General features: G+C 37.2%; 2 protein-coding genes across 2 annotated transcripts; one reads left to right on the top strand and one right to left on the bottom strand.

Annotated features, from left to right (window-relative positions):
* Positions 1-20,683: 20,683 nt before the first annotated feature.
* Positions 20,684-23,626, top strand: LOC104249021 (protein trichome birefringence-like 36). The gene is made up of 5 exons (XM_009805388.2): positions 20,684-21,082; positions 21,850-22,021; positions 22,194-22,375; positions 22,704-22,862; positions 23,093-23,626. Exons 1-5 carry the CDS (start codon positions 20,769-20,771, stop codon positions 23,388-23,390), a joined length of 1,125 nt encoding a protein of 374 aa, XP_009803690.1. The 5' UTR covers positions 20,684-20,768; the 3' UTR covers positions 23,391-23,626.
* A 707-nt stretch (positions 23,627-24,333) lies between these two features.
* On the bottom strand, positions 24,334-25,716 carry LOC104249022 (germin-like protein subfamily 3 member 2). Its single transcript, XM_009805389.2, has one exon. It carries the CDS (start codon positions 25,273-25,275, stop codon positions 24,637-24,639), a length of 639 nt encoding a protein of 212 aa, XP_009803691.1. The 5' UTR covers positions 25,276-25,716; the 3' UTR covers positions 24,334-24,636.
* Between the last annotated feature and the right edge of the window lie 965 nt (positions 25,717-26,681).

The raw sequence follows: 26,681 nt of genomic DNA, 5'->3' as shown, positions 1-26,681 counted from the left end.
TTGACGGGATCTAAAGCTTAAGGCAAGGTTGTTATGTTGGGGATTGCGATATAGCCAATGCACGAGATTACTCACTCTATACCTCTCGGTAGCTTGAGTGGCTTTGCCCTAATTGACTTTCTCAAGACCAATTGGGAGTCAAAATTGTGCAAGCAATACAGGCTCAAGTCGGGTATTACTATCTCTACATTTAATCCTTTAATTGGAGCTATCAATCTCTTTATTACACCCCAATTCCTTGTTGAACTGATTTTTCTAGACTCAAACTCTCTTTCTCAAGAAGAGCTCAAGTCAAATAGGCACAAATTAGTGTTTGCAACCTCTAATTCAACATGAAAAATACAAATCGGTCCAAATATCAACTACTCATAAACATCTAAGCCTTATAACAAAAGACCCATCAAATACCCATACTAGGATTGAGCCATAACCCTAGCTAATGAGTCTAGCTACTCATAATAATGAAAGAAATCAGATAAATAGATGAAGAATAACCCATATAATTTGATTACAAACTAAGAAATTAAAGGTTCAGTGTTAAACTAGCTACAAATTACTCAAAATGGAACAAAATCGTCGTTCACGTGCTCTTGACTCTAACTGATGACCTAAAAAAGTGAAAAGAAAGTATTTATACAAGGCCGAATTTTTTAGACAAAAATATTCCTGATGGAGGTACTGCGGTCCGCAAGAAATGGATTGCGACCGCAGTTGAGCTTTTAGATTCAATTGCTCAGTCTCTGAATCTGGCCACCGCGGGTAGCATAAAATGCACCGTGGTCGAGGTGGCTTCACTGCGGTCCACACAAAATGGATCGCGGACCGCGCTGGCTTTAATTTTCCAAACTCCCAGGTCTCTGAATCCCCCTCTCTGCGGTCCGCATAAAATGGATTGCTGCCGCAAGAAATCCTCCGCGAACCACAATGTTTGTCCAAACTTGCACCTCTCTAAACTTATCCACCGCGGACCGCACTAAATGGTCTGCGACCGCGGTGGGTCTGTTGTGACTGCAGTTGATTTTATGCTACAGTAGTGCCTTGACTTGTTCTTGGTACTTGTGCAGGTTTCACTCCTTTTTGAGCTGGTTTTGACTACTTGTCACTTTTTTTACCAAACCCTGCAAACAAGCACAAAATGTAAGCCTTTGGGACTACTTGTATATATTTTTAATCAAAACTCAAGTAAAAAGGAGTGTAAAATGAACTAGAATCCCTAGTTATCAAGGACTTATGGGGGATCCATATAATGCCCTTGTTACAAATATCCCACCCTTTCAAGATACTAGTCCAAATGAAGGAGGAATTAATGGTAGTTTTCCTATGGCCATGTAGATGTATGATTAATTTTGCCCAAGGGGAACCGGTGTTAGTAAGTAGTCTGCAAGAGAGGTTTGCTAGGCTAGCTAAATTTTTACTCTTAGCTTTGCGAATACCTAGCCCACCTTCTTTCTTGTGCCTAGTGATAGTATCCCAATTAATAAGATGGAGTTTTTTTAGAGGTTTCATTAGTACCCCAAATAAAGTTTCTTTGAATCTTATTAATTGTACTAAGGATTTTGCTAGGCAACAAAGTGTAATGCATAATATGGCTAGGGAGGGAATTAAGGCAGGAGGTGGACGATAAAGTTCTACCTGCCATATTCAAGCAGTTAGATTTCCAAGTTACTAGCCTAGCTAACATATTATTGAGGACAAATTGAAAATCTTTTGCTCTTGGCTTCGTATTAGTAATTAGAAAACCTAAGTATTTTCTAAACGATATACTAATGTTTATATTAAAAGTATTAGCCAAATTGGTTGCAATATGTATGGGACAGTTTTTAGAGATGATAATTTTTGACTTAGAATTGTTAATAAACTGACCGGACAAGTTGCAAAATTTCTCTAAACACTGCTTAATGGATCCTATGGACTTATCATTAATCTTGGACATTAGAGTAAGATCATCAGCATAGAAAAGGTGGGACAATTGATGGTTACTATTACCAATTGTAATTGGGCTCTAGACACCTAAATCTACCTTATGATTAATTAATGTGGAAAGCATTTTCATGCAGAGAATGAATATGTATGGTGACATAGGATCACCATGTCTTATACCCCTACTAGGCGTAAAGTAAACAGTTCTAGTACTATTGACTAAGATGGCTATTCTGGAGGTTGTAATACAATTCATAATAAGCTTGATCATCTTAGGGGGGAATTTAAAGAAGATTAGAGCTCTATAAATAAAGACCATTCCAGGCGGTCAAATGCTTTTTCTAAATCTATTTTTAAAATCATATTGTGATGTCTACCAAAATACCTATTTATTTTTAGCATTAATTCTTGAATAATAATCGCATTGTCACAGCCTTTCCTATTTTTAAGAAAACTGACTTGATAGGGACTAATGAGATTATCTAGGAAGGGCTTTAGATGATTGCTAATGACCTTAATGATAATTTTGTAAATTGTATTATAGAGGTCAATGGGCCTAAAGGTTTTTTAAATTATTTGCCTTAGGAATTTTGGGAATTAGGCAAAGGAAAGTGTCATTAATACCTTCAGAATAGTTCCACTATTGAAAACCTCTTTGCAAAGACTGGTAACTGAGCTGCCTATAATTTTCTAGTATTTTTGAAAAAAGAAGGGGTGGAGCCCATCTGGTCCCTATGCTTTAAAGGGTTTAAAAGAAAAGCAAGCCTTCATTATTTCAGAATTAGTAATGGGGTTGTCAAGCGGGGTTAGGTCTATACTTAAAAAAGATTGAGGGGCCTTTCTAGTATTATCCCAATTACTAGAATTATGAGAAGTAGTATAGACAGTTTTGAAATAGTCACTAGTATGGATAGTAATCTCATCAGGATCACTAATCCACCTATCTTGGTCATTTTTAAAGAAAACTATTTTGTTTTTCCTTTTTCTATTGGTAGCCATTATTTGGTAAAACTTAGTATTAGCATCTCCATCATTTAACCAAAGAATTCTAGAACGAAGCTTCCAGTAGTCTTCTTCTAATTTTAATAGGTTATTATATTCAAATTTAGAGTGTTTTCTAGATTTTGAAGGAAAGGGCTAGAATAATGGTTAACCGAGTTTTGAATACCATTAAGTCTAGCTAGGATTCTTCTTTTATTTTTAAAGATGTCACCAAAAGTGTTATTTTTCCAATTGGTGACATTATTTCTGAAGGTACCAGTGGCTTCTACGAAAGAGTTGCTACCCCAAGAGTTTTCTACAACATTATAAAATTGAGGATGCTTACACCAAAAGGGTTCAAGTCTAAAAGGCTTGGGATAGGGGTCACACTGCTTTGGAGAGAGGTTGATAAGTAAGGGATTATGATCCGAATGGATTTTAGGGAGATGAATTATGGAGGCATTTGGAAATTTTTGGATCCATAGATCATTACTAAAAACCTTATCCAACCTTTTCATAATAAGCTTGTTATTTGCAAATCTACGATTAGACCATGTATATTTGCTACCCTTGAAACCTAAGTCTAAAAAGTTGCAATAGTTCAAATAAGACAAAAGTTTAAGGACACGTCTACAGCTTATAGATCTTCCCCTTAGTTTTTCATTAGAACTGAAGACATCATTAGAATCACCCCCAACTAACCAAGGACCATTAAAATTATCCGCAATATTTTTAATATTTTCCCACATAGTATCTCTATTAGCAGGGTTTGTACAAGCGTAGATAGATGAAAAGAGCCAACTAAAATTTGTAGGTCGTACCTCAATGGTTGCATGGATTTCATGGTTGCGCCTAACAAAATTATGCACGGTTACTTTGGTATGGTCCCAAAGAACAACTATTCCACCAGCTTGGCCCTTAGTTGGCACCTCAATCATCTCAGAGAAACCAAATGCATTCATAAGAGAGCCATGAGCATGCATCCTAGTTTCCAGTAATGTAACCATGCAAGGCCTATGTGTTATTATAAGCTCCCTAAAATTTCTTCTGAAGTCTTCATTATTCCCACCTCTAATATTTCATATAATAAAGTTTATAGGGCTAGCCATATTAGCAGTTGGGGTTGGTTTGTGTCCATTCTCCATAGACAGATGGGAGCTTCTTCTCAGAGATGGGACTAAAATCATAGCTTCGTTCCCCACCGTTGGGACCTGAGGTGGGCATATGTCCATTGCACACTTGTAGAGATCCCGTGGACAAATGAGAATATGCCTCTTCTCTTGAGCTTCTTTGAACAAGAAAACCTTTACTTCGTTTAGGCTTCCCAATTCCACCACTAATTCTCCAATCAAGTCTATTGGATCGTTTATCTCTTCTTCCACTTGGTTTGGAATGATTGGAGGATTTGGGTTGATATTTTCCATGTTCATTTGCATGTTTGGAGGTGATGGTTGCTGTGGTGGTTGTGGAGCCTCCCACTGCATTAGGATTGGGTTTAGAGCTGTTAGTGCTTTTGATGGGAAGAATGGTAGATCTAGCCCTAGATTTTGTGGTAGTATTAGGACTGGGTTGAAGTGAGGGGTAGGTTACACTGACCTCTCATGCACAATATCATAAATGTTTTGTTTGGATTCATAAAATTTCTTTTACTCAAGGAATATCTAATACTAGGAGTTTTCTAAGACACTTTAGTTAAGGGTCTTCTAGTAAGCTCTAATTTTTAAGTTGGTATCACCTATATGAACTTTTTACTCTTTTTTTTTTGTGCACTAGATCTTTCTGAATTGTGAGATATTAAAGTCGGAATTGAAAGAAAGAAAAACAGAAAATATTATGATCATTGGATGGAAACATTCATCATTTTGAATTTTGACTTATAAACATTAGATAGTGATTTTTCCTTTCTTTTCTTAAATTGATTTTACTGAATCAAGTGGAGAGATTACTTGAAACGAATGCCATCAAGGATATATATGAAGAAGTCGTCATTAGTATAAAAACAGTATTAGGAGATAAAGAGGTGTTCCTTGTAACAGAAATGTTTAGGTTCGACACTGAGCTCCTACTTGTTTACCCTAGTTATGGATGATCTAACCAACACAATACAAGATGAGGTCCCAAGGTATATGTTATTTGCTGATGACATTGCGTTAATTGACAAACTAGCGAGAGTGTCAACCAAAAGCTTGAGATATGGGGAAGCACCTTAGAGAGTAAGGGATTTAGGATAAGTAGAAGTAAGACCGAATATATGTAACAAGAGAATGAAATGATAGGTGAAACTAGATGTTTCAAGAGAATGAAATGAAAGATGAATGATAGTACCAATTAAAATATCTAGGTTCGTTGTTTTAAGATAATGGAATGATAGTTGAAGATGTTACCACTAAAATTAAAATCGGATGATTGAAATAAAGAAGTGCTATCGGAGTGTTATGTGATAGAAGGATGTCTACCAATGTGAAAGGTAAGTATTATAAAACAACTATAAGACCAACAATATCATATGGTAGTGAATGTTGGGTTGCTAACGTCCAATATATGCATAAGATGAGCGTTGCAAAGATGCTAATGCTAAGATGGATATACGATCATACAAGATTAGATAAGATTAAAAATGACTACATTCACTAGAAAATGCAAGTAGCACGCATCAAGGATAAAATGAGAATAGGCCATTTGAGATGGTTTGGTCATGTCTTGTGCCGCCCTGCAAGGCACCGATCTGTACGTGTAATACTATATTGAGTGAAGGTGTTAAAAGGAGACAAGGTAGGCCTAAAATCACATGGAAAGACATGATAAATCCTTGGAACCAATACAAACTTAGCTAAAGACATGATATGATCGAAGAAAAAGATCCATATAGGTAATACTTAATAGTTAGAAATAGGCTTTAACTTTGTTAGAGAACTTTTAATATTACTACTACTACTACTTCTATAAGTCTATAACCAATAAGAACCCCACTGCGCAAGGAACATGAACATTATCGTGGAGAGCAGCCTCTATATCGGCAACAATGAATGGACTCCTTATTTTCTTAATTGCTTTCAGTGCGGGTATATAAAAAAACCTATCACAATTTTTTGTGATAGTCAAAGTGCTATTCAATTAGCGAAGAACCAAGTGTATCATGCAAGGACGAAGCACATTGATGTTCGGTATCATTTCGTACGAGAAATCATAGAAGAAGGTGGAGTCACGGTGAAGAAAATTCATACTACAGAGAATCCTGCTGATATGCTGACAAAGGTGGTGACTGCGGTCAAGTTTCAACATTGTTTGGATTTGATCAACATTGTTGAACACTGAAGATTGAAGATGAAGACACAACCAAAATTTGTTATTGAGAGAGAATTGAAAATGTGGAATTTTGCCAAGGTGGAGATTTGTTGAAGTTTGGCAAAATGCCAAAGTCCCACATTGGTTGGGAGTTAAGTTTGGGGGGGATTTTTCCCCTATAAAAGAAGGCCTAATGTTTAGGATTGAAACACACCTCTCATTTGCCTTCTCATCTGTTTAAGGCATTTGTATCTTCTCTCTTTAGTATTATTTCACTTGTATTTTGGAGTGGAATAAAATATTGGTTGTGTCCGAGGAGTAGGCAAAATTAGCCGAACCTCGTAAATTCTGGTGTTCCCTTTATTGTTGCTTTATTGTCTTATTTATTATTTGGTGGCTGTCATAATTTTTGGTATAGTAGTTGTGACTTATTCACACTATATACATTTGGCTTCCGCAACAATTGGTATCAGAGCCAAGGTACTGTCTAAGTATGCTCTGTGGTTGCAGCATAGTCTGATCTTCCACATCAGAAAAGATTTATCTTGGTAACTGAGTCAAGGTTCTGTCTGAGTATGCTCTGTGGTTGCAGCTTAGTCTGATCTTCCACACCAGAAAGGAAATAATCTTGATTTGTGTCGTCAGCTATTAAATAATATTTGTGTCAAAGATGGGAGACAATAAACAAGAAGAATCTACATCAAGTGTCAACAATACGTCATCATTGGCATCTTCGCTTATGACAAGAATTGTGTCAAATGCGAAATTTGCGGTAGAAATTTTTGACGGGTCCGGACATTTTGGGATGTGGCAAGGCGAGGTTCTAGATGTCCTTTTTCAACAAGGGCTAGATCTGGCCATTGAAGAAAAGAAACCAGATGTTATTGGAGAAGAAGATTGGAGAATTATCAACCGTGTTGCTTGCGGTACCATTCGATCCTACCTTGCTAGAGAGCAGAAATATCCATACACAAAGGAAACTTCTGCAAGTAAATTATGGAAAGCACTGGAGGATAAATTTTTGAAGAAAAACAGTCAAAATAAATTGTACATGAAGAAGAGACTGTTTCACTTCACCTATGTTCCTGGTACCACGATGAATGAACATATCACCAGTTTCAATAAGTTGGTCACAGATTTGCAAAATATGGATACAACTTATGATGATGGTGACTTGGCCTTAATGTTGTTGGCGTCACTTCCTGATGAGTACGAGCACCTTGAAACTACTCTACTCCATGGAAATGACGAAGTTTCTCTCAGAGAAGTTTGTTCGGCTTTGTACAGCTATGAACAAAGAAAACGAGAAAAACAGAAGGGCGGAGAAGGAGAAGCACTATTTGTGAGGGGTCGTCCTCAAAATCAAATGAGGACAAAGAAGGGAAGATCCAAGTCAAGATCCAGACCCAGCAAAGATGAATGTGCTTTTTGTCGAGAAAAAGGGCACTGGAAGAAAGACTGTCCGAAGTTGAAGAATAAGGCCAAACATAACAATGGAAAGGCCATTATGGATTCAAATGTAGCTGATTGTGATGATTCAGACTTCTCATTAGTTACAACAGAGTCATCAACATCATCAGACATATGGTTGATGGACTCGGCTTGTAGCTATCATATGTGTCCCAACAGGGACTGGTTCGTGGAATTTCAAGAAGGAGAATATGGAGTCGTCCACACAGCGGATAACAGCCCTCTTACCTCATATGGCATTGGTTCAATACGATTAAGGAACCATGATGGAATGATCAGAACATTAACAGATGTTCGATATGTACCGGATTTGAAGAAGAATCTCATCTCTGTGGGAGCCCTAGAATCAAAAGGGTTCAAAATCATTGCAGAAAATGGAGTGATGAGAGTATGCTCCGGTGCACTAGTGGTAATGAAGGCTAATCGGAAGAATAATAATATGTACCGCTATCGTGGCAGTACAGTTATTGGGACAGCGACAGTGACATCCAGTGACGACAAAGAGGCAGAAGCAACCAAGCTATGGCACATGCGCTTGGGACATGCTGGAGGAAAATCCTTGAAAACTCTATCAGATCAAGGATTGTTAAAAGGAGTCAAGGCTTGCAACTTGGAGTTTTGTGAGCATTGTGTCAAAGGGAAACAGACAAGGGTTAAATTTGGTACAGCGATCCATAATACTAAAGGCATTTTGGATTATGTACACTCTGATGTTTGGGGTCCTTCCAAAACACCTTCATTGGGTGGGAAGCACTATTTTGTAACCTTTGTTGATGATTTTTCTCGAAGAGTGTGGGTGTATACAATGAAAAACAAAGATGAAGTGCTGGGAATTTTTCTCAAATGGAAGACGATGGTGGAGAATCAAACAGGCAGGAGGATCAAGTGTATTCGCACAGACAATGGAGGTGAATACAAAAATGATCATTTCAATAAGGTCTGTGAAAATGATGGCATCGTCCGACACTTCACTGTTAGACATACACCACAACAGAATGGAGTGGCAGAACGTATGAACCGGACCTTGCTGGAGAAGGTACGGTGTATGTTGTCCAATGCTGGCTTGGGCAAAGAATTTTGGGCTGAGGCAGTTACATATGCATGCCACCTCATTAATCGCTTACCATCTGCTGCTATTGATGGCAAGACACCATTTGAAAAATGGTATGGAAAGTCTGCTGTAGATTATGACTCTTTGCACGTGTTTGGCTCAACTGCATATTATCATGTGAAAGAGTCAAAATTGGATTCAAGGGCAAAGAGGGCTATTTTTATGGGAATTACTTCTGGAGTCAAAGGATATCGCTTATGGTGTCCTATGACAAATAAAGTAATATTCAGCAGGGATGTTACCTTTGATGAATCTGCTATGGTAAATAAGGTAACAGAAGATACCAAACAAAATAAAGGTGCTTCTAAGCAGGTGGAGTTTGAGGGAAAATTTATTTTTCCTACACAAGAAGCAGAGGAGGAAACAAATGAAGATTACCCTCTGGAAGGAGAGCCAGTAGAGGAGATTCCAACTCAGGAACCTCAACAACAACTTGAATCAATAGCAACCAGCAGGCCAAAAAGAACAATAACGAAACCTGTTCGTCTCATAGAGACGGTTGCTTGTGCAACCTCAATTGTAGCTGATGATGTTCCTACTACTTATAAAGACGCTGTCCAAAGTTCAGAAGAAGATAAGTGGAGGATTTCCATGAATGATGAAATACAGTCCCTTCATCAGAATCATACATGGAGATTGGCCAATCTCCCGAAGGGAAAGAAAGCAATTGGGTGCAAATGGGTATTTGCAAAGAAGGAAGGATTTCCTAACCAAGTAGATGTTCGCTACAAAGCAAGATTGGTGGCCAAAGGATATGCTCAAAAGGAGGGAATTGATTACAATGAAGTATTTTCTCCAGTTGTAAAACATTCCTCCATTAGAATTATGTTGGCTTTTGGTAGCACAATTGGATTTGGAACTAGTTCAGATGGATGTAAAAACTGCGTTTTTACATGGAAACTTGGAGGAGGAAATCTACATGACTCAGCCAGAAGGATTCAAAGTTGCTGGAAAAGAAAATGTGGTGTGCAAACTTGAAAAATCGTTGTACGGATTGAAACAATCTTCTAGACAATGGTACAAGCGATTTGACGAGTTTATGTTGCGGCAAGGGTACAAGAGAAGCAAATACGATCATTGTGTGTATTTGCACAAGCTTAAAGATGGTTCCTTTGTATATCTTCTCCTATATGTTGATGATATGTTGATAGCTTCCAAGAATTTGGATAAGTTGAAGATTCAACTGAAGAAAGAGTTCGAGATGAAGGATTTGGGTGAGGCAAAGAAAATTCTTGGCATGGAGATAATAAGAGATAGACGTTCAAAGAAACTCTGTTTATCTCAGAAAGAATATTTGAAAAGAGTACTACAACGTTTTGGCATAGATGACAAGACTAAGCCAGTTAGTACTCCACTTGCTCCCCATTTTAAGCTAAGTACTAATATGTCGCCAATGGATGAAGCTGAACGAGAGTATATGTCAAAGGTACCATACGCAAATGTTGTTGGTAGCTTGATGTATGCAATGGTTTGCACAAGGCCTGACATTTCACAAGCTGTTGGAGTTATTAGCAGATATATGCACAATCCAGGGAAGGAGCATTGGCAAGCTGTGAAGTGGATTCTACGGTATATTCATAATACTGTAGATGTCGGGTTAGTTTTTGAGCAGGAAGACAATCAGTCTGTAGTTGGATATTGTGACTCAGATTTTGCGGGTGATCTGGACAAACGAAGATCAACTACTGGTTATGTGTTTACTTTTGCAAAGGCACCAGTTAGTTGGAAGTCTACTTTGCAGTCAACAGTTGCTTTGTCTACAACAGAGGCAGAGTACATGGCTATTACAGAGGCTGTGAAGGAGGCAATTTGGCTTCAAGGATTGCTAAAGGAGCTTGGTGTTGAACAAAAAGGTATCACAATTTTTTGTGATAGTCAAAGTGCTATTCAATTAGCGAAGAACCAAGTTTATCATGCAAGGACGAAGCACATTGATGTTCGGTATCATTTCGTACGAGAAATCATAGAAGAAGGTGGAGTCACAGTGAAGAAAATTCATACTACGGAGAATCCTGCTGATATGCTGACAAAGGTGGTGACTGCGATCAAGTTTCAACATTGTTTGGATTTGATCAACATTGTTGAACACTGAAGATTGAAGATGAAGACACAACCAAAATTTGTTATTGAGAGAAAATTGAAGATGTGGAATTTTGCCAAGGTGGAGATTTGTTGAAATTGGCAAAATGTTTGTCCCACATCGGTGGGAAAACAAAAGTTGGGGGGATTTTTCCCCTATAAAAGAAGGCCTAATGTTTAGGATTGAAACACACCTCTCATTTGCCTTCTCATCTGTTTAAGGCATTTGTATCTTCTCTCTTTAGTATTATTTCACTTGTATTTTTGGAGTGGAATAAAATATTGGTTGTGTCCGAGGAGTAGGCAAAATTAGCCGAACCTCGTAAATTCTGGTGTTCCCTTTATTGTTGCTTTATTGTCTTATTTATTATTTGGTGGCTGTCATAATTTTTGGTATAGTAGTTGTGACTTATTCACACTATATACATTTGGCTTACGCAACAATATGCAGATAATTTTTCATTTGTTTTACTTTTGCATTTGACAAAAGCTCTGCTTGAAATTACAGAGTCCGTCTTATCATATATCATTCTTCTTCTTCTTTGTTTCATTAATATTTGTCTCTGTAGTAGAATATATCAATACATTTGTTTAATACTACAACTATATCCCTTTCAAATCTCTTCTTTAGGCATTGGTTCTCTTCTTTAGGCATTGGTTTTAGGAGCTATACATTGTCTGGTTCATGATGCGATATTGCTCGTATGATTCTTTAGTACTGTTTACAAATCAAAATATAGGATTGGTGTGTTTGTTGATAAACAAAGACAGATAGAACACACAGGTGATAAAAGAAAGTACCAGTCTACAATACAACACTTGCTCTCGCGCTAAAAACTCATAATCTGCAACAAACACATTGGCCCGTGCAAAGTCCGGTCAGCCTTTACTAGTAAACTTGTTAGAATAAGGAGGTTACAACACAACAACTACTATGCCTCAGTCTCAAACAAGTTGGGAGTCATAAATATGAATCATCATCATAGTCAGTTGAGGAGAGGTTGTAACATGATTTCTAATAGAAATAAAAAGTGTTTCCATTAAACATAGGCAAATACTAAGTAAGTAATTTTTGAGAGATCAAGCTTTCCGTAAAAACAAATCCTTGATGATAGATATTAAATTGAGGCCATAACTCAAATGGACCTGTGGATGCCCAAAATCCAGTCAGTCCCCCAACATCGAAAATGTGTCCAGTAGTGTAGTACTTCACCATCCGCAAACCTATATTTCGGTATGCTTGAGAAAAACTTATCATCTCGTATAGTATACAATTCAATCCAAGATTCCTTAACACCATAGTCTTTCATAATCCATATCCTAAAAGTGCCTCCCTCCGTCTCATCAATACAAGAAGAATAAGCGCAAATCTTCCTTGCAATACTGAAACGCCAGGTTGGACGTACCTATGGCAAGAATGGCACATTTGATCTGGCAACGGTATCTCTCCATACACCTCATTTGAAATACTAAATGAAATAATAGAATGATATTTTGAAAACCCGATCCAATGAAATGCCCCATGTACAAATGCCAAAGAGTCCACACCAAAGAACAAACTGTTAATGCCGTGAGGATAATTAATTTTTCGCCAGGATCCTCTTTTGAGCGCAAGAACTTGGGTAGAATAAGGCTAATGCACGTCAATCTTAAGAATCTTGAAGCCATTGCTAGTTGAGTCATATCCCAATCCGTAAATAGAAAGTGAGGGATGTTTTGGTGGAAATTGTGGATTGGGAAGTATTATTGATTCTCCTATGGAGGGAGGGATTCCATACGAAAAGTTGCTCAACTTCACCGGGAACAAAGATGAGGATAAGAGACCAGCCATAGGAACAACATAACATCTTAAAATACATTGCTCTATATTTTACAGGGAAATCAAGCTTTTTTACATCAACTGAGGATAAAGAAGTATGGTAGAAGCATATCGTACCATCCTTGGGACATGGTTGACAAATAAGAAGTTTTTGGGAATTCTGGTTATTCATGGCATGATTGAGATGCTTCGTCTTAATTTAAGGATCGGAGATTAATGCCTCCCAAGATTTTGAAACACATCTGCATCGAAGAAGATACCGCACGGGTAACTTGATGAGGATTTCCATACTTATTTCCTTGTGGAAGTGAATTCCAGTAGCCTAGATAGGACAATGCAAGTGCTTTAGTAGTTCACAGGTTGAAGACATTAGTCTTTGGGACACATACACATAATTATATATATAACTAGGGGTAGTGTCTTAGGTCTGGTGTTTCAAAGAAGTTAGATGTGAGTACTCCATTGACAATTGGCCAGCCAGATGTATCCCCCCAGATGTTATCTAATGGAACAGTGATTCAAGCTTCAAAAGGAGCGGTTAGTCAACTGAGTTTTGAGGAAGTAACGGTGGAAGATATTATGAACACAGATGAGCCTACAAGACCTAAGGGCCATGGACAACTCTGTTTCAGAAGAACAGGTTTGCCACAAATGGTATGTCACTGACCTATATCCCTCCACAAATCGTTTATGGTAAACCTGTGGTCCAATCAGATAAGCTAGAAGTGGAAGAGGAGCAGAACAAATGGAGATGTGCCCTAATAGCATATATCACAGGTGATGGTCCAGGTTACAATGCTATGAAAAGATATATCAAATTACATTTGGCACATGTAGCTGAGCCTGAGCTGTTCTTTCATGAGGAAGGTTACTATATCATCAAATTCCAGTCTGCAGCATATGTGTGAGAGATATTGTGTGTTGGACCCTATTCTATTACTAACAAGCCCATCATACTATAACCATGGACTCCAGATTTCGATTTCACAAAAGAATTTCCCGCTGTCATGCCACTATGGGTGAAGTTTTCTAAATTGCCTATGTTTTGTTGGGGTGCTGGTTCATTAAGTAGAATTGCTAGTGTTATTGGGACCCTTATTTTTGCTGATGAATGTACTACTAAGGAGACTCGAGTTTCCTATGCGAGAATGCTTATTGAAGTTAATGTAACCAAAGAGACTGAATTACTAGTTATGGATCCCCATCGGAAGAAATTTCAGCAGACTGTAACCTACGATTGGAAACCTTTTTACTGTGATAGATGCTTGGTATGGGACACAAATGTGTTACTTAGATACATATTGCTGGCCAACAACCAAATCAAACTAGAAGGACAAGGGGTAACAAAGTTGTTACACAAAAATAGAGATACAAAGGCCCTTTACCTGCTGCAAATATGCTTAGTAATGCAGTACAAGATGCACCTGCTGATCCATACATCGAGGATAACAATGAGGAATCTGAAATCCAAAGAGGAGCTACATTGCCAACTGATCACGGGGGAGATAAGAGTTCATCTCAACAAAGCATAATCTTGCTTGTAACTGCTGAGGGTCAGAAACAGGATGACAGAGGGAAAGCAATGCAGTATAGCCCTGAACTCAACCTAACAAACTTTCCAGCATTGACTCTTATCCCGGTGAAAAACATATTTGAAGTTGTGCCCATAAGTATGTATGATGCTAAGCTACCACCTAGGGATAGAGGTGGAAGTACTAAACTTATGTGTTGAATTGGGTTTTCTGGAACATTAGGTGTGTAAGTAAAAGGTATAAACAAAAGGAGGTAAAGGTGTATATTAAAGTAAATAAAATTAAACTAGTAGGACTTATAGAAACCAAAGTGAAGGAAAAAAATGCCCAAAGGATTGCAAAGGCTATAGCACCTGGATGGAGTGCACTAACAAACTACCAACATGCCTCAATGGTAGAGTATGGATATTATGGGACACTGCTAGCTTATTGGTTACTGGTATTAGAAATGAAGCCCAAATGATTCATTGACAGGTGGAAAGTATCGGAGGAGATATTTATTGATTCCTCACAGTGGTGTATGGATTCAATGGTATTGAGCAAAGACAGACTCTCTGGGATAATTTGCAACAAATTTCAGTTGGTCCATGGTTGATAGCTGGGGATTTCAATGCAGTTCTATAGCCCAAGGATAGATTGTCTAGTATTCCAATAAGTTACTCAGAAGTTCCAGATTTTTTCTAATTGTTTGCACAACATTGCACTAACTGAATTACCTTGGAAGGGTGACTATTATACTTGGTCTAACAAACAGCACGGGTCAGATATGGTCTGCAACAGGTTAGACAAGGTGTTTGAAAATTATGAATGGATGATGTCCTGGGGTCATTTGGAAACTAATTATGGACTGCCTCAAATCTCTGACCATGATCCTATGCTCTTAACTTTAACATCCTCCACATGGAAAAGTAAAGTTCTCTTTAGATTTTTTAATGTACGGGCAGATCATGAATCCTTCATTCCAATTGTCACTAGGATTTGGAGTTCATATAGCTCACCTGGTAGTTTGAAATCAGTTTGGGCAAGATTGAAGGCCTTGAAACCTGCTTTGAAAAACTTGAATTCTATGGAGTTTAGGGGTATAACTCAGAAAATTGAGAAGGCTAGACGTAAACTCAGTGAAATACAAGAGAAACTCTCACAAAGATATACTAAAACCTTACTTGATATGGAGAAAGAAGTGTTGCTTAACCTGGAGAAATGGTCTCTAATTGAGGAAAGTGTACTGCAACAGAAAGCAAGGGCAAAGTGGATAAAATTGGGGGAGCCTAACACTAAGTATTTCACAACAGTAATGAAAAATAGAGCTCAAAGGAAGCAAATCACAGAAATCACAACTCTTCTAGGAGACAAGCTAACTGATTCTAATTGTATTAAAAGGGAAGTTGTTGACTTCTACAAAAGCCTAATGGAAATAGCTGCAGCTTCATTACCTGCCATCAATAGAACATATATGAAGAATGGTCCTATACTATCTCACCAACACAGGCTGGACTTGTGTGCAGAAGTAACAAACCAAGATATCCTTGAGAGTCTAAAAGCAATTGGCGACGATAAAGCACCAGGCATTGATGGATTCAATGCAGTTTTCTTTAAGAAAGTCTGGAACATTATCGATATACAGATCATAGAAGCTGTAAGAATTTTTTGCCACTGGGAAGCTCTACAAGGCTATCAACTATACTACTGTTACATTGGTACCTAAGATGGAGAAGCCTAACACAATCAAAGATTACATGCCAATAGCCTGTTGTTCAATTCTATATAAGAGGATCTCCAAGATTCTGGCCTCAAAGATTACAAAAAGTCACGTCTTCCATCATTTGTGAGGCTCAAGCAGACTTCATTCCTGGTAGAAAGGTTTCTGATAAAATCATCCTAGCTCATAAGCTGGTCAAATCCTACACAAGAGCTCAGATATCTCCCAGATGCATGATAAAAGACTGATCCAGAAAGCTTATGATTCAGTGGAATGGATTTTCTTGCAACAAGTTATGTAGGAACTAGGTTTTCCTGACAGATTCATCAGATGGATGATCCATCATGGATCATGGAATGCATCAAGACTGTCAATTACACCATACTTGTTAATGGGGAGACCACAGAGCCCTTCAATGCTGCTTAAGGCCTTCGACAAGGTGATCCTGACGATAAACGACTAAAAATGCATATTTTTGCGGCGTATTTTCATCTCATAACTTATGTGAATGTGGAGGTTACATGAGTTTTTGTAGCGAATTATGCTTATTATGTGCATTCTTATGTGTAGGAGCAAGTTGGACGAAAGATGAGCAAAAGAAGTAGAATCGGGACCAAGAGATAAAAGAAGAACTTTGCTCGTTCATGCTCGAGTGCACACGAGAGAGTGAACGAGCTAGCTGAGGAAATCTTGAAAAAAAAAACAGCGAATTAAGCTAAAAAGGCGTGGAAGTGCACAAGAGATTTGGGAGGCAAAGAAAAAGAGAAGTACTTCGCTCGTTCACTCTTGCGTGCGCACGAGAGAGTGAACGAGCTAACCTTAAATGTCTGTTTCAAAGTTGGCTTGTATTATTTCGCCCCATGCTAACCCTGCCCCTTATAAATAGTCTTTAAACTCACCTAGGGATGAGATTCGACCTAGGGCAATTCAACCTAAGGAGGATTCGACCGAAGGGAGAAGATTCGACCTAGGGAAATTCGACCTAAGGAGGGGGATTCGACCTAAGGAGGGGAGATTCGATCTAAGGAGGCAAGAACACACAAGAAGCAAAGCGAAGAATTCTTCTATGAGTTTTTCACTTTCTTCTTCCTATTTTCATTATTGGTTATGAATTCTAGTATTGTAGTTTTGCATACTATTATGAATAGCTAATTTGTTATCTAGGGTTTTGACGGAACCTTTTGTAGGATGAATTCTTTTTGATATAATTGAGCCTTTGAATTTTTCTATTTGTTCAACTACGTGCTTGTAATAGTTAATTGAAGAGCTCTCGATTAACGGTGCCTATATATTATGTATTACTTGAAAAGACTACATATTTAGGTGGTTGTTGAACAACGTCACTCCTATTGTAGATGAGAGATCAATACGACAGGGTTTAAAAGTAGGATTAGAGATAACGAAGCTTTGACGTGGTCATAGTGAGCGGTGAAAAAGTGTGAGCTAGCGTATTCGAGAGAATATGAGCTAGCATAATCAATGGAATATTTGAGCAGGACATTGCATGGACTGAAATAGGAACCTGAATTCCAATACCATCCTAGGTGTGGTAAACTTGGTATCACACATATTAGCTTTGTTGAGGATATACTGCTATTTGCTAAGGACAATATATCTTCTGTGTTTGCACGCTATAGATGCTTTACTGAATTCTCTCAAGCATCAGGCTTACAGGCCAACCTAGGGAAAAGCTCAGTGTATTTTGGTGGTGTGAATCAAAGTGAGAAGGATAAGATATTGTTACACCTGGGTTTTGTGAGTGGTACTCTACCCTTCAAATACCTAAGCATCCCCTTATCCACTAAAAAAATATCTTTCATATAGTGGCAACCATTGATAAAGAAGATCACATCTAGGATTTCATGGACTACTAAGAAGCTATCATATGCTGGTCATGCATGTGCAACTGGTTCAATCATTAATTTTTGGTATACAAGCATATTGGGCTTAGTTGTTTATACTGAAACTGATAGAGGCACTATGCAGAAGCTACATATGGTCTGGAACCAATACCATAACCAAGAAGTCTCTAATAGCATGGGATAAGATCTGTGTCCCTAGGTCTGCTGGTGGACTCAACCTAATTAACTTGCCTCTGTGGAATAAAGCTGCTATTGCTAAAGCTTGTTGGGATCTAGCTCATAAACAGGACAAGTTATGGAATAGGTGGATCGATGCCTACTGCATCAAGCACCAACAACTACAACATATGCCTATGCCTCGGTGTTACGTCCCAAAACCCACTTTAGGCCGTGATGGCACCCAGCGTCGCCGCTAGGCAAGCCAATGGTAAACTATCACATTAATTGTTCATTTTATTACTTTCGAAATCATAAATTTTATTAAGTAAGGAAATTTATACCTTTAAAATCACAGGTACATACATAATTAGTAATGCATAAAAATAAAAGGTGATAATAATATGCAAACCCGTAAGCATCAACTAGAATATCTCAAAACCCGGTGTCACAAGTGTATGAGCATTTACTAAGGAGTACAATAATAATACAACATCTCGTTGTCACTTGCCCTTTCATGGTTGAATTGTGGAAGAAAATCATGCGTTGGATACAAAGTTCGTATATGCCCACCACGTGATGGGATCAACATCTGCAGTGGGCAATTAAACAAGGAAAAAGGGAAGTCACAGAAGGCAAGTGTTTTCAAAATGATATATATATGCTAAGGTTACTCATGCAGCTTGGACTCTATATCTTTGAACAGAGATATAGAGAAAGTGATGTACTGGTACGAGACATAGCCTATGCATGCAACATTTGGCTTGATAATTAGAAATAGATTAGTTGTTTTGTACTCAGGGTCTAGTTTAATTAGTATCTTTGTTTATGTTTTAAATAGTTAGCTGAGTTAGCATGGCTATGGTTTTGTACATTTTGCTTTGGTGATTAATACAAAGGAAAGTTAATTATATAAAAAAAGGACTAAATTATTGATAAAAATACTTAAAGTATTTAAAAATATTATACTCCGCATATGTTGTAGTAGTTTCTGAGGCTTAAAAAATTTTGGACCTAAATTAAAGCAAGTGCTTCACTTGCTTGTTTGATGATATTTAAGAAATAGTCCCCGAATCCGCATATCCCATTAAATTGTTTATCAAAATCTACGTGATTGTCATACTTTTGCTTTTCAGGATTTCTTTACCAAATTGGTAGTTGATGCTATTATTACTTTACCATAACTTTCATCGAAGTCTACCCGATTGTTATAATTTTGCTCTTCAGGAATTTTTTCTATCGGGTTAATAGAGTTGATGGTATATTTACTCTATATATTTGTTAAGTTGTTGATGGAAGTTTACCCATTCGCATACTTTTCTGGATTGTAATAAAGTAGAAGTTAAAGTGGCCTATGAATTACTGTCATTTTAAGCATTCTTATTCTAATTAGCCACTTAAAGCTCTTGCCTTGAATCAGGGGGTTCCGAACCTTTTACTTAACTGATTGAGCCATAAACTGTTGAAAATTTTAAACTGATGCTATTACTTATTGGTTTTGACGAAAGGGAATGTCAAGAAAAGCAAAAAGGAGAAGAACATAAAAGATAAAGAAAAGAAAAGGCAAGCAATAACAATGGTAATTGGTCAACAACCCCTAAATTACGGTGTAATCAAACCCTCTCTGCTAATAATCCCCCCTTTTACTTTTTCATTATGCCCTTTCAAAGTGGCCAACACCCCCATCCAAAAGAGTACTGAATTTTTACACTACCAAAATACTTTAATACGTTATAACAAGTTACTTGCTTTATATTAAGTCATTATTCTTACTTATAATGGATGATTACTTGTAATTATATTTTTACTGATCTGATAGTATAATTCTTTTTTTTTTACAGTATCACCATATAAAAGTTTAACAACCTTAGTTGAGATTGACTTTATGAATTTTTGATATCATAAATGCTCTATTTGAGTCTATAATATTCAATAACCGTACTAAAAGATAAGAGTACAGGTTCCCTAATATACACTACTGGTTATATATATATATACTAATTCTTCTAGTAAGCAGAGGTGAATCTAGGATTTTAATGCGATCGGGGCACCAGTATTCTATTAAGGGTGCCAAATTATTTGGATTAATCATTTTTAAGGTATATGCATATACATATACTCCTTTTTTCTCAAATTATATGACATTCTTTACTTTTTCATTAGTCTCAATAAGAATGATTCCTTTCGATATTAAGTAACAATTCAACTTTAAATTATTTTTTTACCCTTAATGTAATAATTTCTAGCCACACAAATTTTTATGATTTGTCTTAGACCACAAGTTTTAAAAAGTTTTATTTATTTTTTAAACTCCATGCCCAATCAAACACATTTACATAAATTGAGACAGAGAAAGTACAAAACTTCTGTCAAAGTTTACATGCCCGATCACCTCTCAGTGTTACACATAGGTCCTCCTATGCTAGTAAGCACTAGTATTCAAGTTGGTTTTATCTATAAGAATTTTCAATTTCCATTATTTTCTATCTTTTGATAGATCTGCCTTGATTCCTAGGTAATAAAGTGAGACTAAAAAGATAAGAAAAAACAGAACACATTATGGACATTGGACAAACATTGATGATTTGAATTTTGACATGTTAACTACTCTCCTACTCACTAGAAACTAGAAACAATGGTAATGAGTAATTCTACTATAGTGAGTAAAAAAAAGGTTGATTACCACATGGCACATGGCCCATTCCCCCGCCAGTCATGGCGAAAATACAACACATTTTGTCAACTTTCAAGAAAGCTAAACCTCCATATAGACAACACAACCCCTCTTTACTAATTAACATCACTCCAAAAATCCCACATTTGAGTTGCATGCTTTCTCATTTTGCTGCAATTAATGGCAAAGAATAAGTCATTTTTGTTATTCTTTATTGTTTTCAGCTTCATTTCTGGGAGTTTATCACAGTATGAGTTGGAGGAACTAACATGGTTAGATGACAGAGATGATGAAATTTCTATGTTTCATAACCAGCATTCTGCTATGAGAAGATGTGATTTAACTTCTGGAAAATGGGTTTATGATCAATCTTACCCTCTTTATGATTCTAGCTGCCCGTATCTTAGTACTGCTGTAACTTGTACCAAGAATGGCCGTCCTGATTCTGACTATGAAAAATGGAGGTGGAAACCTCATGGTTGTGAAATTCCTAGGTAATTGAAGTTATAATGTCTTGTTCTTTTAGGGTTTTTTTTGGCCGAGGGTCTATCGGAAGCATGGCTATCTATCTTTTCAACGCAGGAGTAAGTAAGGTCTGCATATATACTACCCTCCTCAGACCCCACCTGTGAGATTACGTTAGATTTCATTGTTGTTGTTGGTATAAGGGTAAAAATTGTCCATGTACTATACAAAATATCTAAATTTTACTAACCATTATATGTTGGCCACATAAGAGGAGTCATGGTGTAACGGGTAAAGTTGTTGTTATATAACCAGCACGGGTTCGAGCCGTGTAAATAACTTCTTACAGAAATGCAGAGTAAGCCTACGTACAATAGACCCTTGTGGTCCGGCCCTTTCTCGGACCTCGCGCATAGCGGGAGGTTAGTGCACTGGACTGCCCTTTATTATATGCTGGCCACTCATATGCCTTTAGCAAATCGTCTAGTATTTATTCTTGATTCTTACAGAGCTCAATCCAAAAGTATAACAGGAGGTAATTGTAAACCATATTTGAAAGTAGATGGCTAAATTTGAACATTTTACTCGAATTATTTTTGTCATGTAAAATTCACCCTATGCTGGAGCTTTGTTAAAATCAAGGTCAAATACGAGATAATTTGCAAACGATAAGGGTATGAATGCCCCAAAGTAGAGCAAAAAGTTAAGATATTTTGGTGTTTATGACCTTTCTCTTTTGTTGGTTGAATTGTTGGAAATATTCATATGATGGCCTAACTTTCTTGGTTGAATGTAGGTTTAATGCATTGGAATTTCTTGGAAGGATGAGGAAGAAGAGAATAATGCTTGTGGGAGATTCAATAGTGAGGAATCAATGGGAGTCTCTTGTTTGTTTAGTTCAATCTGTTATCCCTATGGCTAGAAAAACAGTAACCTATGTTGGTCCTACTATGGCCTTCCATGCTATGGTGAGAAAGTGTTAGAATCTTGTTTCGCTTATTACGAGAATTTACTTCTAGTTATCCGTCAGTCAGTGTACAGAAGTTAAACTCTTTCGTTATTATTATAACTGGAATTGATATAAAACGTGGTACTAAAAATTCAAAACTAGTTAACTGATGGTTGATTGATCTTTTTAAGGATTTTGAGACAACAATAGAATTCTGCTGGGCACCTTTTCTGGTTGAATTGAAAAAAGGACCAGAAAACAAGAGAATATTGCATTTGGACATGATTGAAGAGAATGCAAAGTATTGGAGAGGAGCTGATGTTCTTGTTTTTGATTCAGCTCATTGGTGGACTCACTCCGATAAATATAGTTCGTAAGATATATTTCACTTTCTTTTTTACCCTTTCTCCTCGCTTATGATTCTCACTTATGAGAAGGGGAGACTTGGCGTAACTGATAAAGTTGCTGTCATGTGACCAGGAGACCACGGGTTCGAGCCGTGGAAACAGCCTCTTGCAGAAATGTAGGGTAAGGTTGCGTACAATAGACCCATGTGGTCCGGCCCTTCCCCGGATCCCGCATAGAGGGAGCTTAGTGCACCGGACTGTCCTTTATGATTCTTGAATATGAAGGCAATTTCTTTAATGCAATGCTATGAGGTCATTAACATAGTTTTATTGAACCATTTAATTGAAACTCAGGTGGGACTTAGTAATGGAAGGAAACAGTTTCTATAGAAACATGAACCCAATGGTTGCCTATGAGAAAGGACTAATGACATGGGCTAAATGGGTAGACTTGAATCTTGATCCTCGAAAAACTCGAGTTTTCTTCCGAAGCATGTCGCCTCGACATAACAGGTACTCATCTTGATTACCACATTTCCGCAAAATATGCAGTTCTCTATATATCCCGTTCATAGAATGTGTGAGAAAAATGTTTGATTTCAGATATTTTATTATGATTCGTATAATATTGGTCTGAGATGAACTTAAATTGAGCAAGACATGGTCAGTGAGAATTCATATAGTCGACCCCTATTTGCTTGAGACTGAGGTTTAGTTGTTGTTGTTGCACTATGATTTGTTAGGGAAAATGGATGGAAATGCTTTAATCAGAGGGAGCCATTGGAATTCTTTAGTCACCCTCATGTTCCGGAACCACTGTTGGTGCTAAAAGAAGTGCTAAGAAGGATGAGTTTTCCGGTATCTTTCCAGGATATAACGACAATGACAGCTCTTCGTAGAGACGGGCATCCTTCTGTTTATAGTAAGTTCGTAAGCCAAACGGGTAAGCAGCACTTAGGAGACTATAAATCTGATTGTAGCCATTGGTGTCTTCCCGGAGTACCTGATACCTGGAACGAAATGCTGAACGCCATGCTCTAATTAGTAAAATGTACTATCGATTTAGTTTAGGAGGTCATCATTGAGATGACTTGTTTTTCAATGTTGAGTTCTCTTCCCTTTATATTTTAGCCTGATGTTTTCTAGCACTTACTTCAGTGCTGAGTGTTTGATGTAAACAACTGATGCTTCTGAATGCGCATAACTGTGTTAGTTCTTGAAGTCTAAGCAGTTTCATATGTCCAAATTAATGAAATGAGAGGGATTTGCGTTCTTAATTCGTACTATAAAAATATTTGGCAAAATGACACTTTATAGCCACTCTTACATAATAGCCGAAAAATGTATATTTTTGTATAAATTTTATACACTTTTGTGGTTACTCGATGTAAATAGTTTCTGCCGCAGGCTAAAAGTGATCTTTCCCCTAAATATTTTTTTGTCATCTCTTCATTTGTGGAGTAAGCTTTAACAGCTTAAACATTGATCAAATGATGGTGTTTATCAATATGACAGCAGCATGCTTGCCTTTTACACTTTAGCTTTTGCCTTATAGCAATGGTCCTTCTCTTACTTTTTCCGCATTCTGATGTAGACAATGTTATGATCAAAAGAAGAACTATATCTCTGACTAGAAGACAACAAAATACAACCTATTACAATACTTCATGTATTGCTAGAGAATTCAACCTATTACTGAGCATTTGAAAGCCCTTTAAGCCCTGATTTAGCCTATGTTGCACAGTTGTCAGATCCTTCAAAAGTGCACCACCTTTGGAGGATCCGACGCACCATTGACATTTTCGGAGAGTCCGAACAACATAGGATTTAGTTGTATGTTAAATACTAAGTGCGTTCTAAAAGTATGATGACAACAACAAACCTAGTGATTTCCCACAAGTGGGGTTTGGGGAGTGTAAGATGTATGCAACCTTACCCCTACCCTGGAAAGGCAGAGAGGTTGTCCGATATACCCTCGGTTGGAATAAGAATGAAATGCCTAAAATTCTCGCTCTTTTCTGCAGTCTTTTAAAACAGTTTTACTAAACTAACTAATTAGAAGAGACATTGTTAGCCTAGATACAAAACATAAATATTAGCTTCTTCGCCAACAGAAGTTAAAGAAACCTAAAAGTTTTACTAATTCTCAGTATTCTCATGTTGCAACCCTTAAAAGTTAGAAGTGTGCAGCAGATTTTTTGGAACTATTGTAATTTAGTTGCATTATTGAATAAAGAAAAAAAGAGACAAATAACAGAAACTATAACTTTCCTATAATCTATCCCAGCTATTGAGGAACAAACTTCTTCCTTAATTTAGCAATCTCCTTATCATTCAATCCAAATGCTTTTATCAAAAGCTCCTCTTTAATTCCTGTTCCAAAAATAGCAGTTGGGATTTTCACCAATCCAGGATTTTGGCTGTTAAAACTTCCCAAAATAGCAGCTGGGGTATCACCAACATTCATTTGGAAGTGAACTAAACCTTTTGGAAACACCATCACTTCTCCTTTCTCAATAACCTTAGCAAAAACTCGGTTTCCTGAATCAACAAACCCCGAATAAATCTTCCCCTCGAGCACGAATGCAGTTTCAGTGGCCCTCGGATGAAAATGTGGCACGTTGACACCATCAACGTCAAAATCAGCGCGCACAAATGACATGCCTAATGTGTTCAGTCCAGGAAAGACAGTGGAGCTAACTGGAATGGATGAAAATCCAGTATGTTTAAAGTTCCCTGGATCTTTAATACCTGAATAGATAAAATCTTCGACTGTGACCAACGATGAATTCTTGCAAGAAAGGAAGATTGAAGAGAATTCTGCCCTTGGTATGCAGTAGTCATGAACTGGATCAGGATCATATGCTAGGACAAGATAGCTCTGAAGAAAAATAACTAGAAAAACTATCATTTGAGGAGGAATCATGGTGTAGGATCAACACTAAAGAATGAAAAAGGTGGAAATTTCAACCCTGAGTAATGTAGACATATAGAAGTATATAATAGTAAGAAAAAAGAATGAAACCGATTGAATGATTCTATTCAAAAACTGGCCTACTGTTATGAAATATATATATATATGGAAATGTTTTCTTTTTATAGGAGTAATTATTGAGGAAATAATGATGTGGTGCTACACAAGCAAGGCTTTGCTTGAGAACTAAGCTAAGAAGGATTAGTTAGTCACAACACCAATGGCTGCAGCAGACAGTGATTTGCCATGCTTCTGCTGTTGTCTTCTTGCAAGATAAATGGCAAAAAGTGATGATTCACTCTGATAATCTTTATTTAAAATAAGGTCCCCAGGGAAAGGAAAAAGGTATAGGAACTATATTATTCTTAAATCAAAAGACAAGTGAAAATAATGTAGCCATATTTTCACATCTAACCACCCCAAAAGGCAAAGAAAATGATAACATTGACAACCCCACATGATGACAGCATTCTCTTTCTCTTTTTTTTTCTTTGTGTACTAGTGCTGTCTGGCTAGCTTGTACAGACCTTAATTGTTTCACTGTATATTTATTCAGATATAAATATTGAATAACTCTACCCATAAAAACTTGATCATATGATGGTAGCGTCCTTGTGCTCCTTTTATCAAATAGCTAAGGGGACCAAAGTAATTGTTCAGAATTTCTGGTAGTGGACTATATCATCACCAGTACTAACAACTCTATAATGGTTTAGGTGGATACAATTCCACCACTTCCCCCTCCAAATTCCTTCCACCTAGCTAGTCACTTTTTGACCTTTTTTTGATTTTTTTTCTCCCTTTATCAGGTTTAGCACATGGTGCTAACTCGTCATACTAGTAAAAACTTGTCATTTACGGTGAGACTACGCTGTAACAGGGGCGAAATCAATTTTTGCTAAGGATGGTCAATTGACCATCCTCTGTCGAGATATTATGAAAAATTACACTACATATATAAGTAAAATATTAAATTTTAGATATATATAATATATATGAAATATCCTTTGTTGGATTTTTTTTAACTTCTTTCAAATCTGAACACCCTTCAAAAAATTCTGGCTTTGCCACTGCGCTGTAAGGTTCTTGATTGATTGATCTTGTTGTGGTTGATGCCTTCTGCAATGTAAATGTCATCTAAGTTATTAGTTTCCACTTAGATGCCTTAGAAGTTACGTTCCAGCAGATTCAGACTATGTTGCCTTAGATGGCATTTGGACTATACCCGCTTTTTGGGTCACGTTTTAACTTGTGCCCGCTTTGCAGAAAAAATTGCAAATGTATCCATTTAACTTCAGTATACGGGGCTGAAGTAGCAAAGGCAATCACGCAAAACTTCAGCATTCTAGTAGACGAGC

The sequence above is a fragment of the Nicotiana sylvestris genome, chromosome 5, assembly GCF_000393655.2.
Source record: "Nicotiana sylvestris chromosome 5, ASM39365v2, whole genome shotgun sequence".
NCBI classification, from domain to species: domain Eukaryota; kingdom Viridiplantae; phylum Streptophyta; class Magnoliopsida; order Solanales; family Solanaceae; genus Nicotiana; species Nicotiana sylvestris.
This window is presented reverse-complemented; position numbering and strand designations above follow the sequence as displayed.